The sequence below is a fragment of the Terrapene carolina genome, unplaced genomic scaffold (assembly GCF_002925995.2).
Source record: "Terrapene carolina triunguis isolate 2854851 unplaced genomic scaffold, T_m_triunguis-2.0 Scaffold58, whole genome shotgun sequence".
NCBI classification, from domain to species: domain Eukaryota; kingdom Metazoa; phylum Chordata; order Testudines; family Emydidae; genus Terrapene; species Terrapene triunguis.
This window is the reverse complement of record NW_020664409.1, coordinates 72946105-72966199: the sequence shown is the minus strand read 5'-3', so window position 1 is coordinate 72966199 and position 20095 is coordinate 72946105. Positions and strand designations below refer to the sequence as shown.

The following is a 20095-nucleotide window of genomic DNA, read 5'->3' as shown; positions in this document are numbered from 1 at the left end:
AAGTAAACATGAGAAACCTGACTGATGCAGTAGCCCAAAGTCTGAGACTCAATAGTGGCTGGGCGTGTAAATGTTGGAGAGTTAGTGGTGGGAGAGGGAGGAGAAAGAGGATAGATATGTTTAATTTGATGTGGTTTCTGGATGAATTTGAGTGACTTGATAGACATGGACTCTCAGGCAATTTACCAGCAGGCATGCCCATCACACCACACTACATTCATCCACCCAACAGCCATTAATTCAGCACTTTATAATATTTCTTTCTAAAGCAACACGAGTTCTGTAGTTATTGCAGTTTTCACAGCCTACCCTGAATTGCACAGAACATGTGCTATGTACAGAGACAGTGTTATAATACCTGATCGAGTGGCGGACTGTGGCTTTGCTGGTGGGTGGAATTCTTAGCTCTCTCAAGTCTTCCTGCCTTTCTTCTCCAAGAGGTGGGGTGGGGAGGCATCTCTTCACAATAGGCAAAACAAAAGAAATGAACTTACTGTAAAGATGATGAAGAGTTTACCCAACAACAGATGTTATCAGACTCTCCCTCTCTCTTCAGATACATTCCTACAGGTTCTTTCCACAAAGAGGAAAGAAATTAGTCATGTATATTCTGTGTAGCCTACATCAGCTAGGGCTAAGATTTAACAGCACACACATGCGTGTGCTTCACTAATTAAAAGCAAGTGTTCATACAAAGAACACTTTAAATTTGAACAGCAACTGTAATCCCAGGGCTGCTCCAAGTTGTGCCAGTTGTCAGTGGCTTTAAGAGGTCTGTCTAGCGGCTGGGGTTCACTAGAGTGCAGCAGCCCTTTGGCTAAGCTCCCTTGTCTCGGCCCATAGGTCCTACGCTAGAGGGGAGAGTGGGAAAGGGGGTTGGGCACAGGAGCTGCTATGCTGGCCTGACACCACCTGGGGTTTCCCCCATGCTGGGGGAATCATGAGACAGCTGTATGCACCAGCCTTATGACTGTTTTGTGCTGGTGGACTGGAACCATAGGCGCCGACTCCGGGGGTGCTTCAGGGCTGGAATACCCCTGGAAAAAAATAGAGCACCCACCAGCCACCTGCCGATCAGCTGTTTGGTGGGCCCTGCTGATCAGCTCCTCCCCGTCCCTCGCAGCGCCTCCTACTCACCGCCAATCAGTTGTTCAGTGGCGGGTGGGAGGTGCTGGAAGGGAGGGGGAGGAGCTGGGGCTGGAAGAGGTGGAGTGAGAGTGGGTTTTGGGGGAAGGGGCCGAGTGGGGGTGGGGCCTCAGGGTGGAGCGGGGAAAGTGGAAAGTTGGTGCCTGTGACTGGAACTGAAGACATGTCTACACTGCAGTTAAAAACCCATGGCTGGCCTGTGCCTGTTGACTCGGGCTAAGGGATGTTTAATTGCAGTGTAGATGGTTGGGCTTGGGCTGCAGCCTGAGCTCTGGGACCCTCCCACCTCACAGGGTCCTTGAACCCAAGCTCCAGCCCGAGCGTCTACGCTGCAATTAAACGGCCCCTTAGCCTGAGTCTCGTGAGCCCGAGTCAGCTGGTACAGGCCTGCCATGGGTTTTTAATGGCAGTGTAGACATACCCATGATGACAGGATCTAGCCAGTCATCTTGAATAAATACAAAATTGAAGAGCTGCATTTTAACTTAGCCCCAGGAATAGTCTGCGATGCTGACATTAGGGTTCATCATTGAATTAAAGTGAGTCTATTTTGGTATTAAACATATTCTCTTTATGAAAAAGAATTGCTGGACAAGGAAAATATTGCCATGCTTTTTATGGGGCAATAAATACATTGTATAATTTATAAGCTTTCAGGCTATAAATCTCCCTTCTTGTGGTGTTGAAAGAATTGCTAAAATACTACATAGTGACCAGTCTGCATATCTAAAGGGATTTGATCTCCCTCACCATTTTGTGTTTTGTGTTTAACTTTAAAAATGGTACCTTCCATAGCATTTCTCAGTTTGTTTTCTCTAACTGTACAGTCAGCATTTGCCTGGGAATTTGCTGACCTCACAGCAATGCATCATCAAGAGGGGCATGAAAAAGAGACTTAATGAATAAAACCGTGATCATTTGCCTACTTCTCACTGAAGGTAGAATAAGTATTTCCAGGAGAGAATACAGTTATAGGCCCTAATTCTGCAAAGAACATAAGCAGGTGCCTAACTTTAAACACTTTTATGCGACTAATCATATGCTTAAAGTTAGGCACATTCTTAAATTCCTTACTAAATTGTGGCCACAGAGAGGAACGATAGTCTTGTGGTTGTAACTGACACTGGCCTGGGACTAGATGGAGATACACCTCTACCCCGATATAACGCGACCCGATAAAACACGAATTCGGATATAATGCGGTAAAGGAGTTTTGTGAAAATTGTTTGCTCCAGGGGGGCGGGGCTGCGCACTCTCATGGATCAAAGCAAGTTAGATATAACGCGGTTTCACCTATAACGCGGTAAGATTTTTTGGCTACCGAGGAGAGCGTTATATTGAGGTAGAGTTGTATAGGGTGAAATCCCAACCCATTGAAATCAATGGGAGTTTTGCCATTGACTTCATTGATGCTAGGATGTCACCCATAGATTCTGTTTCAGCTCTCGCACAGACGTCTTGTGCACTTCACCTGTCTGTATCTGAGTTACTCATCAGTGAAATGGAGAGAACAATGTTTTCCTGCCTCTCCTGGGTGTTGGGAGAATAAATGCATTGATGAATTGTGAGGCATTCAGATAACATGGTAATAGGTACCATATAAGAGCCTATAAGTAACTATTATTAAAATAGATGAAAATGTTATTAAGACATACAGAAAGAGCTTTCATTTGGTAGCAAGGTTTTCATTGCAATCCCTTTAAATGGAAGCTATTATAGTTCTTGCATTTATTATTCCTAATTGCAATATTATCATTGTAGTATTCATTCTTTGCAACTGCAAAAGATAAAGGAGGAGAGGAACTGGACCGGCCTTTGCCAATCTTCGTTCAGGTTGAAGACATTAATGATAATCCTCCTGTGTGCCAGAATGCTTTGACTATATTTGAAGTTCAGGAGAATGAAGGATTAGGTAAGACATCATGAAAGTAACTATGATATAAATCATTCTCACTGTCTGAACATTGTTTCCATTTGATGAAACTAGAATTAACAGTTTCAGGGCCCAATTCTGTCACATTTATTCACTTTGAATAGTGCTTATTCATGCAAATTGTCCCACTGACTACAGTTGGATTGTTTGTGCAACTAAGCTAGTCATGGTGAGTGAGAGTTGCAAAATCAAATCCTCAATGCGTAAAACAGAAATGTCATTTAAAATACAATATTGTGCTCTCCTACAATCACAATGCTAAAATGTACAATAGAATTTGCTTTCCTTTTTTAAGATAAAAAGTATGGTTTGCTCTCACTGGATAAGTGCTTTGATTCTCCTGTCCCTTATATGGATGCTACATTGGTGTAACTACATTAATTTCAATAGAGTTATTTCTGATTTACACCAACGTTAGTGAAATCTGCCCCTAAGTCTCTACATTACTTGTTCAGAGGTTTTAAGGCAAGAACATCCCATTATGATAATCTGCTCTGACCTCTTGCACAACACAGGCCATAGAATTGCACCCAGTAATTCCTGCATCAATCCCATAACTGTTGATTGAGCTATGTTGATACATAGCTTTAATATAAAGCTACTGTGTTTCTTTACAGTATTTTCCAGAGAAAAGGCGAGTCAGGTAATATCTTTTATTGAACCAACTTCTGTTGGTGAAGGACACAGGCTTTTGAACTAGACAGAGCTCTTCTTCAGGTCTGGGGAAGGTACTCAGAGGGTCACAGCTCAATACAAGGTGGAACAGATTGTTTAGTGTAGGTGGTTAACACACACTGTAAGAGACCATTCAAGGTGAAGTAGCCACTTAACACCTCTGCAGTCATAGGACAAAAAAGGGGGTGTGTGGATTACAGATTGTTGTAATAAACTAGAAAATCCAATATCTTTATTAAGACCATGATTTTTAGTGTCTAGCAAGTTATGAATTTAAGTTCCCAGCTTCATCTTTTGAAAGTGTTGTGCAGATTTCCTTTGAGGATGAGGACTGAGAGGTCAGATGAGTGTTTGTTTTGTGAAAAGTGTTTGCCCATGGGTGATATGGTATTTTTGTCTTTTATCATTTTTCTGTGTGAATTCATCTGAGAATGTAGCAAGTGTCTGGTTTTACCCACATAGTTGTAATTGGGGTATTTAGTGCACTATATGAGGTACACCATATGCCGTGATAGGTTCATGTGGGACTCATGCATCTTAAAATGTGTGTTGTGGGGGATACAGATCACCGTAGCACTGGAGATATGTCTGCAGGTTTTGCAACTGTTGTTATTGCAGGGTTATGGAACAATCTGTCCACCTTGTATTTACCTGTGACACTCTGAGTACCTTTTCAAGATCTGAAGAGGAGCTCTGAGTAGCTTGAAAGCTTCTCTCTTTCACCAACAGAAATTGGTCCAATAAAAGCTATTACCTCACTGTGATGGGGTGCCTACTCCACATATGCCTGGAAAGGTTTAACGTGGACCTGAGGGGCCAGGGTACCTGGCTGCATCTGGAGGGACAGCCAGGCCTAACTGAACAAGAAACCCAGCTGGGCTGGAATAGGCTGGATTATAAAACCAGAAAGTTTGCAGCAGAAGGAGGCTGCAGGGAGAGGGCCTGCAGTCAATCCCTGGGAGCAGAGAGGAAGAGAGGTGAAAACCCAGGAGGAAGAATAAGCCCTGGGTTTCCATCCCTAACAGAAGGGTAAATCCCAGAGGAGTTGTGGGGAAAGGAAGCCTGTGAGGGCTAATTAAGAAGAAGCCCAGGGAAACAGCAGCAAGGGGTAGGACTATGCAGACCTGGGCTGTTTGTTGTAGGGTCCCTAGGATGGAACCTGGTGTAGAGGGCAGGTCTGGGTTCTCCTACCAGCCACTGGGAAATGACACAGGAGTGGAGGAGATGCCAACTGCACAAGCTGGTCTGGAGAGACTTTGTTACCTCAGAAGGGGAGGAGTAGAGTGACTTCGCTGGAGGGGCTGATTCACAAAGAAGTAGTACCCCGAGCCCGGAGAGAGAGGGGAAATGGTGCAAGGAAGGGGGCATCAGACCTGAGTGGAGATAATCCACAAGGAGGCGTCACAAGGAGGGGCCCCTTGTGGTGAATGAAGCCCGCCATACTCGCCCACCTTGTCTCTGTAATATCCTGACTACACGGCTACAGCAACACTGCAAACAGTATTTTCCAGGCAATTGGCATTTTTATGGTATCTGTTATATTCCTACTAGCAGCATTGTGTATAGTATTTGATTCAATGGGAAAGTAGGATATATTGATAGATGTGTTATCTAACTGACTTCATTCTTTCCTTGACCCTAGGGAGCAATATTGGAACTCTGCATGCTACAGACATGGATAAAGAAAACACTCTTAATTCTCGCCTGCAGTTCCGTATTGTGGACCAGAACCCCAAAATCCCTTTAGATAACCTCTTTATTATCCAGCAAGAAGCTGGGACTTTCCAGCTATCTAGCTCTTCATTAAACAAGAGGGTAGTTTCGAATTATTTTGTAAGGGTGGAGGTGACAGATAAAGGTCAGTACAAACAGCCCATCACACACTGAAATAATTTCATTCGTCAGCTTTCCTGTTTCAGTGATCAGTATCCACGACGTTCATGTTAAGCGATTCCCAGACAGGGCATTACAGGAAGCAGCAGTATTGAGGGCTGCTCTTCTTACTGAATTTTATTTAATTGTTTTAAAGATGCACAGAGAAATGACTCATAATGTGATAATTAAATTCAGCAAGCACTAGGGCAGAGGGTTCACTAGAATTCTCCAGTAAGAGGTTTTCTACTGCATGGGAATCTCTGAAGGGATTGCATGATTTGTGATGTTTCCACTGGTTTTATTGGAAAGCATTAATGTCTCACTGAAGAAACTTCAGTGAGTTCAGTGCAGCTGGCCAGAGAGTCCAGATGGTTTATACAAATATTCAGAACAAAAGTTCATCTTCAAAAAGGTTTTGCAAGACTCATTATCCAAGAGCTCAGAAACCCCTGATGGTTAACGGAATAGAAAGTACGTACATTTTCCCATTAAAGATTAAGGGCTTCATCCTGAAGTTCTTAGCCAAGCAAAACTTACAAAATTTACATTGACCTCCATAGGAGATAGAAGCACATAGAGCAAGCAGGATTACATTTCTCTTACATTAATGAAGCAGCACGGTTTAAACAAACGATAGAACTTCAAAAGGTAGTTGGCTTTGGAAGCTCATTTAGAATTATATCTAAACTATTTTGTTTAGGATACTCACTGACTCCTGGTTTATGATGAAAATACTGGGCTCTGACTATGTCTGAACAATTTACAGTCAACCAGAGCAGGCTTTTTGGACCCATAAAACCAACTAAGGGCTCTCCCCCATTTGTGGCACATTCCTGGATTTAAAACAAGGTTGTGAGGTCTGCTGCTGTCTGAGTTCACTGATTGGCATTCTGTTAATTATGTCTAGTTTAGGCCCAGCTATAAGCAAAGATCACAATGTTCTCTGATGACCCACATAGGGGAAAAAAAGACTGATATCTCTGGATGGGGGAGGGAGGAGTCTCCTTGCAATCTCCATGTGATGAAGAACACAGAAGATTCATTATCTTCCTGCTCCTGATCAACGGTGGGGCGAAAGTAAATTTGGAAAAAGGAATAAGAGTAAGGATGGAGGAAATATTGAGAGAACTAGGAAGAGGCAAGGAGAGACTGAGGGAATCCCCGTCAAAGTATAAACTAATTGTGACTCCCAATATCTTGTGGCCAGTCTTTCTCACAGCAGTAGGATTTTGCTTTGATTGCTACGTTGTTGTTTTGCCATGTTGTATGCTTGTACAATGCCTATCGCATTGTGGACACTTGAAAAAAAACAACCCAGGTTTTCTGCAGAAATGTTGCTTGTGACATGCTTTATTCTGTTTTATACAGTGTTCACAACATTGTGTGATGTGAAAATAAACGTCATTGACATCAATGATCAGATTCCCATCTTTGAAAAATCAGACGTGAGTATTCCTCACAATATTGTTTCTGATGTTACAAGACAAACTTTTACTAAAGCTATGGCCTGATCCAATGCCTGCTGAAGTCAATGGGAGTTTTTCCATTAACTACAATGGTCATTGGTTAAGGCTGCTAGTGAGCAGTAGAGATAACATTATGCCTCTGCAGCAAGGCCTGTCTATGAGATCTAAATAGCTGCGGTAAACAGATTTACATACACAAATCTGATAGTTCATTCTAAAGTATGAAAATAAGTTAAAATGTATACTGCTCATTTAAAGGGACAATATTGGGAAATCAGGCCTGAAATTTAGGTTTTATAAAGGGGGGAAGGGGAGTGGAAATGAAATGGATTAAAATGGCTTAATGTAAAAAATTTATTTGATTTAAGATTTCCCCCTAATACCATTGCAAAAACAGTGCTAGTGCATATGCACCAGAAAGTGAAATTAACTGTAATCACAAGTGAAACTGACCAGTCTATTTTCTTTCTGTAAAGGGAAAGCGCAAAAGACAAAGAGCATGAATGGTGAAGAATGGATTAGATTTAGAAAGTTTGCTCAGTTCTAATAAACTAAAATATTTCTAGTAATACAGAAATAATTGTATGTAAATATATCAATTTTAATCTGGCAGCATCCCTTCAGTTTCTAGACTACAAGGATGTAAGGCTTTTAATAAAAGAACTATTGAAAAAAAATCGTAACAAGCTATTTGGGGCAGATTAAATAGTTGGAGGAAACATGTCAAAGGCCAGATTATGCCATCAATTACACCTTTGTAGCTCCTTGACTTAATTTTACAGATATTTGATTTCAATTAAATAATATTCTGCAATTTCTTTCCTGAAATAATAATAGCAATATGAACCATACAAATACATAGTTATAATTATGATCTATTTAAAAGATAAAAACATTTATAAATTAAAAAAATCAATCTAACCACTGCTTGCATGAGAAGTATTACTTATTTTTGTAAATGAATTCAACTGTTAAGGAAAAAAATCTTTAAGGAGCATGTTGGCAGTTCGGGAGGTTTATTGTTGACATATGTCCAATGTATCTTTTGTGTAAGGTTTGTACAAGGGCCTAGAAACTTCAAATAGGCACTTTTAATTAAAGAATGATTGAAGGTGAAATCCCTGATGGTTAACTGAATAGAAAGTACCTACTTTAGGCTGGTATAGCAACCACTACCCATCCTTGCCAATTGAATGGGGCACTCAAGCCAGTTGATTGACATAACTCAGCTTTTTGAGTTTATCATTTGGACGTTTACCTAAGTTAGAAGGATGGATGGTCTTTTTGGAAGTGGACTGGGACTCAGGACACTGGGTGGAATTCCTGGGTCTGCCACAATTTTTCTGTGTGACCTTGGGCCAGATCTGCAAAGACATTTAGGCACCTAACTCTCATTGATTTCAATGGGAGTTAGGTATTGAAATACCTTTGAGGATCTGAGCCTCAATCTCTTTATGCCTCATCTGTAAATAGAGAAAATATTTCTCTACTTCCTTGTGTGGTCGAACTCATTAATGATTGTGCATCACTAAGTTGTAGCACTGAAGACCATTTCCTTGAATGGTTCCTGATGTCTCATGTTTCAATTTTCTTTTCTCTTTAGTATGGTAATTGGATTATTCTTGAAGATACTCCAGTAGGAGAAGTAATACTAGAAATTCAAGCTACAGATGCTGATGAACCATTCACTGGGAGCTCTCAAATCATTTACCAAATTGAAGAGGGAGATCAAAATAAAAACTTCATTATAGAGACAGACACCAAAACAAATAGGGGATTTGTAAAGATTAACAAGGTAAGTGGATCTCTTTAATTCCTAAATTACAGCAGTAAAAGTACATTTTTTCTTTAAGCCTTATTTTTTGTTCTTAAACAACATCCAGTAATCTTTTTTTTTAACTGCTTGCTGATGGATTATGGATCTCCAGAAAACACAGCTTAAAATGTGTGTCTCATTGGTTCCTCACTGTAAAGCGGTAGCTAAAGCTTTGAATATTGAACTGGAAGGAAGTGGCCAGTACAGTAGCAATAATTAAACTACCTGCATCCTAAGAAAAATGAAAAAAATGAGGAGGAAGCCCAACATATTACAAAAATTGGTAACTGAAACCAGAAAAATATCTAGAACTCTTTACAAAATGGCTGTACCATAGCAGAAAGTGTGTTTTAACTGTTAAGTGTATCCCAGCCCTATGCCACATACAGTGTAACAAAGCTGGTAATAGTTTGTAGAGCGCTACACAGCAAAGGGTTTTGATTTCCAGACAAGTTATCCACAAAGAGACGTTTTCTTTGCCCTTCAAAATATGAATGCCTTTTATCACTGGTAAACCAAATGTTGTACCTGTTACCCATGTCTCTTCAATTGAGGCAAACTCCATACAGACTCAAAATTATATTTTAATCTTTACTAGAACATCTGAATGAAATAAATTACTCATTCTAGTCAATAAATTAAAATATTCCTACAAGGGTCGCTTGTTCCTTATGTGGAACTTGCTTTGATGTCAGTGGGGTTATGTTGACACACTGAACATACAGTGTCCCTTATTGCAACTCTTTTGTTTCTTTAGAATATATCACAAGATATGATGATGGTATGTTGTATTGTAGATCTTTGTTCTTCACGCAAACACTGTATTACATGTTGTGCAATATCATGGTAAGGTCACTGGAAAACTAAGCCAAGTAAACATTATAGTGTCTCACAGATATTTGTAAAAAGCAACAGAGGGTCCCGTGGCACCTTTAAGACTAACAGAAGTATTGGAGCATAAGCTTTTGTGGGTGAATGCAGAATACAGATTCAGACTAACATGGCTGCCCCTCTGATATTTCACAGATATTTGTTTGTAATACCATACGAAGTAAAAGATATCTGTTCTGGGATGGAATCTTAGAGCTGGTGAGCATTTCCAACCCATACTGACTTTTACAATGGGAGTTGCAGGTGCTCAGCATGTCTCAGGAGCAGGACAAATGTAGAGTTTGTTTCTGTTAAAGTGAACACTGACTGAGACAAAGCCAAAGTCAATATTTACCTTGATAGATAACAAATCATGATGCTCACTGAAACAAGAAGTCAGCGAATATATAGTTAGAAATACCAGGAAAACTCTGTATTATGACCATAAGTTTAAAAACCAGAGGTGCTTTTCCTTTGAAATTAACCTTCTCAAAGGCAGTTGAAGTTAGAGAGATCCAAAAACAAACAAATAATTATTCATCATCTAATGGGTAAAATATAGTTTTCATTACCTCACCTGCAGCCATTTTGGGTGTAGTCATTCACATGATCAGTTTTCTTGATTAACATTGTTCTAGACCTCAGTATTATTGCTTTCCAAGGATGTAACCATTAGAAACATATTAACTAATTGCATAACTGTTTTCAACCAATCATGAGCCAGAGTCTTCTTGTATGTAACAATAAATATTATTGCTATAAATGGAATTGGAAATTAATTGGAAATGTTACTTGTTGAGGGACACTCCCAAGATCTATTTGTTTTGAAATAATTCTTTCTAGTGCTATGCTGTTGTCCTCCTACATGATGACTTTGCCCTATCTCTTCATTACCTAAGATATACTCTGTCTCCAAAGCAGGGGAGATGGTACCATTGTGTCTGTTGGCTTCACATTAGGGGAGAATCAATAGATTGCCTGAAAGCCTTACTTTTAACTTCTTAGTTTATCTTCAGCATTGAGAATACCCACCCTCGTGCTTCCAATTCCCCCAGGGATGGAAATCTTCAAATGAGCTGGAGATTATAGGCATACACGAGAGATTCCTCAACCATTTATCTTATTGAAGAGAACAGTGAAATGATTGTTTATTGCAATCTCTCCCCATTTCCCCAGGTTCTTGATTTTGAAATGTCTTCAACATACAACCTGACAGTCAAGGCCACAAATCCAGAACCTTTGGTGCGAGGAGTACAGTATAATTCAAGCTCCACTGCCTATTTTGGAGTTGTTGTGGTGGATGTGAATGAAGTGCCAGTTTTCTCTAAGAACATTTATATAGTACATATATTTGAAGATGTTCCTGTAGGTACTTTGGTGATGACAGTGATGGCCAATGATCCTGAGGGGGACCAGATAAGGTAAAACAAAAAACAAAAATCCCCACAACCAAACAAAAAAACCCTGCCTTCTATTTAGTTTTTAGCATTGACTGGGATTGTCACATCAGATGTCAGTCTAGTCCTAAACCAGTGAGCATCTAGATTGAAATGCTGTGGTTGAGAGCAATAGAACATCTGTGCTAGGAAGAGGACACATCCAAACATAGAATACAAGGAAATGCAACAATTTTTTCAATGTATGTATAGTTTACATTTGATTGTGGAACATAATACAAAACAGTTGGGTGTGTTCCTGTTGCAGTACATGGTCTTCTCTGCAGCAAACTCCAGGGTAGAGCCTTTTGTATGTACCTGTATTATAGCAAGAATAATTCCAATGGAGCTCATGGTTTATGAGATTAATAATGAAAAATAGGCCAAAGTAAATCTCCAAAGAAAGGCACTGTTGACTTGAAAACAATCCCTTTTGCCTGGATTTGTGGTTTCAAGTAGGTTTAATAATGAATGAGTTGTGTATAAAATATTCCTAGATGGAGACTAAGAATAAGCAAGAGGACAATGATTTTTTTTCATTTCAGTAAGGCACGTGTTAGTGCTTTTTATGCAGCAGAACACACCTACAAACTAAACAAAGAGTTTAACACATCTAAAGCAGGTCTTCAATAATACATTAGATTTTTTTTTCAAATCAGTCTTCTTTAGTTCAATTCTCAGAGTCTAAGCCTCTGTTTAGGATGCAAAAAATGCTCTGCCACTACTCCTGTACAATTCATACTGAGGGCTTTGTGGAAAAATAAAAAACAATGTTAACTAGTTTTGAGGAAAACACCAAGCAAGCTAATGGAGTTACATGAAGGATAAATCTGACCTCAGGTCTCCCCAGCACCAGACATATGAATGATCTATATTTTACACTGATTCCATAAACATGGTTTGTCTCAGTGAGAATGCCAGTGGTGACACCTAGAGGACAGCATTTAAAGATGGACTGACAATCTCTCTGCCCCTGATAAATTAGCGTGAAGGGGAAACACTCAGGGCAACAACTTGTGGCTCTCTGCCATGCACCAACAATCATTTATAATAGCTCAGTAGTTTGAGCATTGGCCTGCTAAACCCAGGGTTGTGAGTTCAATCCTTGAGGAGGCCATTTAGGGATCTGGGACAAAAATCTGTCAGGGGATTGGTCCTGATTTGAGCAGTGGGTTGGACTAGATGACCTCCTGAGGTCCCTTCCAACCCTGATATTCTATGACACTGAAGCATGATGATCACAACCTGTGACTGTAATACATGTCTCACCACAGACGGTAGTGTTGTAGCCTTGTCAGTTCCAGCATACTAGAGAGATAAGGTGGGGGAGGCAATATCTTCTATTGGACCAACTTCTGTGGGTGGGAAAGACAAGCTTTTAAGCTTACACAGAGATCTTAGAAGGTCTCTCAGATCTGAAGAAGAGCTTTGTGTAAGCTCGAAAGCTTGTCTCTCTCACCAGCAGAAGTTGGTCCAATAATAGATATTACCTCACACACCTTGTCTAGTTTATCTACACTTTCTTCTATCACTGTGCCTCATACAAATCCTCTCTCCTCCCCCTGGTAGAGTATACAGGTACAAACATTATTTTTGTCTTTATCCTATACTAAAAGGCAGTATACTCCCTGTTGCTGACCATTAAGGTTAAGGCCTCTTTACTTGCTTGTCTTCTAAATGGTGCAAGTGTCATGGAATGCGTTCAGATGGCTTCACTGTGGCTGTTTGTCATGGGGTCATTGTCCCTGGAACTGATGTTGTGAGTGTCCCCGGTAAGTGGTAGATCCTTAAACCAAGGCCATGATATTCAACAGTGAGTTACATAACTCTAAGCTTTATTGATCCTGTCTGCATGTTATGAGATTTCCTTATTCCCTTCCCTAACAACCCAGTCAACAACCAGCTACCCTACTTCATCTTACTCCAGTATCTGCCACTACGTCCAAAAGTGATATATAAGCACATTAACTAGATGTTTTTGCTAACTTAATCAGTAGTGAAAGAATTAAATATTGATATTTAAATCATCATTTGTCTTCAGAATTAAAATCCTATTGAGATTAATAGGAGCAGTTCACACATATCTCTGAGCTAGCTGTCTGCATACTCAGTCAATTGTCAAACAACACTGTTTATACTCTGTTTAAACTGATCAAGTATCAGAGGGGTAGCCGTGTTAGTCTGGATCTGTAAAAAGCGACAAAGAGTCCTGTGGTACCTTATAGACTAACAGACTAATCGTCTGTTAGTCTATAAGGTGCCACAGGACTCTTTGTCATTTAAACTGAATTTATACTCATGTCACATTTTAAAGATTCTTTGTAAATTAAGGATCTAGAGTCATTTTAAATTAATTATTTGGGAACGTTAAAAAAATCACAATTATACAGCTATTATAACTGCATTTTACACAGGGCACAGCTTTTAGATTGTGGTAGTAGGACCTCCCTGAGCATTTATTCTCATATTTTTTTCACTTGCCTTTAACCCTAACTGAAGGGCAGACCCCAGGGCATCTGTTGAGTTGTCTCTCTCTTTTTTGGTGGAAGGACGATCAACTTTCCCCAAGGAATTCTATCCTTGGCCTTTAGATACTCTACTAATCAAGCTATTTACCGATAGTTTTTAAATCAGTACAGATAATTTAATGTTTAACCAATGAAGAGACATTTGCTTTATAAAAATTATTATGGCTTGGTACAGAATATATATACACATATATATTTATGCTTTGTGAAGATACACGTTGAAAAGCAACAACAGAAACTGGCTGCGGATTGATACATTTTCTGGAGAGATATATACTGCTGCTCCTTTGGATCGAGAAGTAGAACATGAATACAAAGTAGAAATCACTGCAACAGAAGAAAGTAAGCAATGAAAGCACCATGTATGTTTTCCAAGGCTACATGCACAGCTAACAGCAAGACCTTGACTTTGTCTGATACAACTATAGAAGTTGCATTGTCAAATTATTTTTGATGCATCTTGCTGTTTATGCTTGGGAGGATATATTCGTTTAGGAATTACTTTCTGTAAAATGAAACTTCAAATTATTGATAATATGGATTAGGGCTGTCAAATGATTTAAAAATAATCTCAATTAATCGTGAGATTAAAAAATTGCAATTAATTCCAGTTTTAATCACACTGTTAAACTACAATAGAATACCAATTTCAATTTATTACAAATATTTTGGTTGTTTTTCTACATTTTCAAATATATTGATTTCAATTACAACACAGAATACAAAGTGTTAAGTACTCACTTTATATTACTATTTTGATTACAAACATTTGCACTGTAAAAAAGATAAAAACAAGACAGTGCAAGATACAAGTTGAAGCATTTGAGGGTATATGAATGTTTAGCATATCTGTCAAGTAAACACCTTGCAACACCGACTACAACAGTGCTATGCGAATGCCTGTTTTGACTTTCAGATGACATTGTAAATAAGAAACAGGCAGTTCTATCTCCCATAAATGTAAACAAACGTATCTGTCTTAGCAATTGGTTGAACAAGAAGTAGGACTCAGTGGACTTGTAGACGCTAAAGTTTTACTTTGTTTTGTTTTTGAGTGCAGTTATGTGGAAAAGTAATAATTCTACATTTGTAAATTTCACTTTCACGATAAAGAGATTGCACTACAGTGCTTGTGTGATGTGAACTGAAAAATAGTACTTCTTTTGTTTATCGGCAGGGGATTTCATTTTGCCAGCTACACTGCATGGATGGCTAACAAGACTGGGATGTATTTGGGTTGAAATCTGTCTTTTAAGGCATAAACCCAGGTTTCCCTAATTAACTAGAACACAACAGCAATTACTTAAATTGTAATACTGTCCATTGTTTTTGACTTATCAAAAGAATAGTTGACATTACTGGGGAAAGAGAAGGTCTTAGATGAAGAACTAGATTGGGGCTGCTGTTGCAGGGATGTGCAAAGAAAGGGAGACAGCTCAGGCAACCATATCCTGCCTTTTGCCTGCTCACGCAGGGAATAGCCAAAAAGCTGGGGCTTGTGTTCGCTTAACATAAAAGGCTGGAGTTCCCTGCTCCAAAGAGGGCTTGCTGGATATGGTGGCTTAATATATCTCCTCTTTCACCAGTTAGCACTCAGAAGCCAGCATTAGTCAGTCAGAAGTGGCAGCTAGTGCCACGTTTAAAAATGTGTAGGGGTGTGTGTTAACCCCCCCCCAGCCCCCCACACTTTTTTAAAAGTGACACTAGCTACCACTTCTGGCTCCAGAGACTTCCTCTGTATTCTACAGACAGAGTAGCTCCGACACCTGCCTCTCTCATGTTGCACCACCATACCCACTCTCTTTAAGGCCACTGTGGCTGCAAAATCAACAAGCCAGCCTCAGGCGACCGTGAATTTGAAGTCTATGACCTGAAGTATAATTTTGCACTGTTTTAAATTCTATAGATAAAAAATCTCAAAGCTCCACAGCAGTCTTCATGCTATACATAAAAGATGTGAACGATAATCCTCCCCGGTTAGCAAAGGGTAATCATCTATTCTTCTGCCATCCGCTCCGTGGAGGAGTAAGAGCAGAGATCCAGGCCACCGATGATGATGAACAACTGTATTCTCCAGAATTCACTTTTTCTCTCGGGAGTGGTGAAAATATAAAGAGTGACTGGGAAATTTCTAGAATAAATGGTAAGTTTTTCAATCATATGGAAAATGTAGCATGTGCATGTATTTATTGTGTATATTTAAGAAATGGTTGGATTCCTGTTTCATTCTGACCTTTGTGTGTTATATTCCGTACATTGAAATATTTAGGTGTGTTGAGAAAATAATACATATTTGAGTACATGATTATTGCAACACTTTAGATTGTTGTATTTGGCTTTATTTTACATTGACAAAACCCATTGTCTGTAAGAGATGACACTTTTATTTAGTGTGCTAGCAAACTGGGATTTTTCTGACAAGAAGAGAGAAGAAACACATGTGACTCAAAGTGCTCTGAGAGTCTACTTCAATATAAACAGTATAAAACCATTTTTGATAAAGAAACAGAGCAGCTAGAGTAAACTGTGCATTAGAGACTTTTCCCAGGACATTGCATTTTTAAGGGTCATATTTTGATGTTGGATGTGGCAATGTGCAAAATCTGACTATAGATTTATGGTATGTATTGTAGCTAGAATGTTTGGTGAAGGCTTCCCCACTACACTGGCTTAGTTTGCATGCATCAAAGGGGTGGCTTGTCCTGCTAGGTGACCTTGGGGGCACTTTTTAGGAAAGCCTGCCATGTTAGGTTATCATGGGGTGTAAAACGAGGATGGCCTACCCAGCTGGTTTAGATATTCTGAAATGGTTGCATGAGTGTGGAATTCCTTCTGAATATAAGAGGTGGTATATTATAGAAGTTAAGATGCAGAAGGCACTGGATGAGATTCTATGGCCTGTATATTGCAGGAGATGATCATAAAGGTCCCTATGTGGTTTTGCAGGGGGCAGGATAGACCACATGTAAGAACTCCCTGAGCTTCTGATTCCTTCTCATACATCCACCTCTGCCCCACCCCTGGCCTGTCCTAGAATATCCCCTGTGCCTGGGGTCCCTGCAGAGGTGGCATAGAGCTGATGGAGGCAGCTAAGTGCCAGACACAAAGGCTGTCTGCACCTGGAGTTATTCCCCAGGGGCCCTTGCATCTGCCCTGGAGCTCCTTTACAGCAGCTTGAATGGATTGGGGAACCACTAGATCTTAAAAAAAAAAAAAAAGACCTGGGCAGTAGGGCATCTGCAGGTGGAGGTGGTGTTTAGTGAAACTGAGCACGTTTTACAGTTCCTTATTGTCCTGATGTGTATCTCCTGTTTCATGTTAACAGGCACCCATGCTTACCTTTCCCCAAAGCACACTAATCTAGAGGAGAAACAGTATAGCATTCCGTTAATAATTAACGACAACGGAAAACCACCTTTGGAAGGAAACCTGAATCTTCAAGGTACGTTACACACACAGCATTTATGTTACTGATTTACAGAGAATGGCAATATTCATGGACAGTTCTATACGGCTGATAAACGATTCCACTAATCTTATGACATTTCTCTTTGACTGCAGTAAACATTTGCAGGTGTTCCAATGAGGGGAGATGTTTTATAGAAGTAGAAAACCATCCTGGGATGCCAAGCGTAGGCATGGCAGTTGGTATTCTTCTTGGAGTATTGATATTCATCGGTAGGTGATATTTCTTAGAGACATGATTACTTTAACGTCTCAGTTTAACATTATTCGTTGTTTTAACTCCCGTGAGCCTGTGGAACACCAACATTTATGGTGCCAACAGGCATGATTGTAAAGTATTGTATTGCACAGGATCTTATTCAGATAGGCATGAGCTGATGGAATGCAGGCAAACAGATTTATACCTTTTCCCCAAAACCAAGACAGAATGCTTTTGAGTATTCTTTTAATAAACTTAAGCACAAAAGGAGTCGGGATGACTGACTGATGAGATCCAGTCTCCTCCTCTCCCCCCCCCCACCAATCCCACCCAGTAAGTAAATAAACAAAAGAATTCAGAGCACAGTCTGTGATTTTTGGATGGCGTAGCTACAGTCAGCAGACTGACTGACTGTGACTCAGATTTAGAGAAGGTGAAAATATCAAAAAGCTAAAATTAAATAAAATGTAGACATCATATCCGAAGGGATCAGACAAACTTAGAAGATGATATAAAGAGAAGTTATGTAAGCTTTCAATTACTTCAGGTACATAGGAAAAAAGAATGGGCACCAGAAAACAAGTTTTCTGCCCTGCAACTAGGAAAAGGAAACCAAGATTTTGTGATGACACTTGCTGTGTAATTCACAAGCCTCTGGAACAAGAGAAACTACCTATAACTATAATTTGGTCCTTAGAAGATGAAAGGGGGAAGGAGGATAGAGTGTGATTCAAAGAAAGCTAAGAGAATGGAAAAAAAGCCAGGATCAGAGTTCGCGATTGCCAGAGAAACTCTTTACATTAGATCTATGTTCAGCCCTCTGAAATCACTATTTCCCTGTAATGCCTTCATCCGATCTCTCATTTAATATGAACTAGAGACAAAGTGTACCATAGGAAAATTAGATTAACAGGAATAGCGAAACATGACTCCTCGTAATAAGGACTTGATCCCACGTCACTGCCTTACTTGAAATTTCTATTTGCTGTTGGTTTGCCAGCAAACTCAGTGAAGACATTTTGTCCAGCTCTATGCTGGCCTACTTTAAAGAGGCCAGTGAAAGTAAGTTTTTAAAAAAACTGTATACGACTCATGATTTTTAAAATAAACTACTGTGCCAAACATACAGCTTCATTTTCACACATATAAAGGACCTTTTCCCCTTTGAATCAGGAACAAGAACCATATCCACTCAGACAGATTTAGCAGGGGGTGCAGAGCTGGGCAATGAAAAGGATGAGAGATCTGGAAAGACTTTCATGTGTGGAGAGATTGAAAAGATTAGGATTCTTCAATTCAGAGTGGAGACTAATAAGAGGTGACATAGTAAAGACGTACAGAGTAATAAATGGTATACAGAGGATAACAGTCACTCATATGCTTTCTCAGAAGAGAAGAACAAGGGGACATTCACTGAAAATGAAAGACAATAAATTTAAAACTGATAAAAAGGAAATTTTTTTTACACAGTGCAATAATTGCCACAAAATATCATTGAGGCCAAGGGCTTAGTACAGTTTTGGAAAGAGACTGAACATTTATATTGATAATGAGAACATCTACAGCTACACTAGATAGGATAAGAAAAATGATAAGGGATAAAACCCCTCAAGTCTCAGGCCATGAAATAACCTCTAACTGAAGGGGATTAAGGAAGAAACCTCCCCTCAGGTCATCCCAGAATTGTCCAGTATGAGATTTCTTATACCTTCCTCTGAAGTATCTGGTCCTGACCACTGTCAGAGAGAAGCAACTGAACCAGAAGAACTACAAGTCTGGTCCAGTTTGGTAATTCCTATATCCCTAAAATCCATTTCGTTCCAATTAGGGATGGGAAAGTATTGTGAATAGTTGTATATTAATGAAGCTTAATCCCTTGCTGAAATACTTAAAGAATGTTTTAAAATTCCCTTTATTAGGCCATGATTTTTCTTCTCTTTCAGGTTTGGTTGTAGGAGGTGTATTTCTCAAAATGAAAAACAAGAAAAGGAAAGAAAAAGAACTTAAGAAAAATGCAGTTGAGTCATCTGAACTGAAAACATTAACATAATCATTGTTTATTTTATTAGGGGAACAAATGACTTTTGTAACTCAGACCTCCCATAAATGTATTTTCAGAAACTCTTGACACAAACACGTACATGCAGGTTCCCTCTGCTGCCCACTTTTATTAGATATTAAGATTCAGTTATAAAATCTATATACAAGGTTCAGTGGCAGCCATTAATAAAAATATGAGCCCGTGCCAGGAGTTAAGGTGTGATGGTACCACAAAGCCGTGATCCCAGAAAGACTTATAGTCCTGTAGTGTGGAAACTATTAGTAAATACTGACTGCTCTATATTCTTAGAGAAAGTTTTCGTTTTTCTACAATTCTCTTTACAACAACAAGTTAACAGAGTGTCAATCAATGTGCACAGAGAGTGTAATTAAATGAAGCCCTACACTAAATTTAGGCCTCTCCCACAAAGTGGGAGGGATCCCTTGACCATAAATTTAACTGCTCCCCAAAGCTAGCTATGCCTGGAGATATTCTGACTTGGACAACACCTGCTTACATTATTACATTATTCTTGTAAATTTAGGACAGTAAGAATGACTGTGACTCACCAATATGTTAAGCAACCTAGGTTAGTGAAATAGTAGGTATTTTAATTTTCCCTTTATTGCATGTATCCACTGGGAT

At 39.5% G+C, this 20095-nt stretch overlaps 1 protein-coding gene across 1 annotated transcript in view; it reads left to right on the top strand.

Annotated features, from left to right (window-relative positions):
• The window catches only part of CDH17 (cadherin 17), a 37602-nt gene extending 18136 nt beyond the window's left edge, over window positions 1–19466 (top strand). The window contains exons 9-18 of the mRNA XM_024201591.2: window positions 2908–3058; window positions 5397–5612; window positions 6998–7074; window positions 8699–8890; window positions 10958–11202; window positions 13957–14087; window positions 15652–15888; window positions 17071–17187; window positions 17307–17423; window positions 19353–19466. Of these exons, the coding sequence (XP_024057359.2) occupies window positions 2908–3058; window positions 5397–5612; window positions 6998–7074; window positions 8699–8890; window positions 10958–11202; window positions 13957–14087; window positions 15652–15888; window positions 17071–17187; window positions 17307–17423; window positions 19353–19459 (1590 nt within the window). The 3' untranslated portion in view covers window positions 19460–19466. The remainder of the gene's footprint in view (window positions 1–2907; window positions 3059–5396; window positions 5613–6997; window positions 7075–8698; window positions 8891–10957; window positions 11203–13956; window positions 14088–15651; window positions 15889–17070; window positions 17188–17306; window positions 17424–19352) is intronic.
• The last annotated feature ends 629 nt before the right edge of the window (window positions 19467–20095 follow it).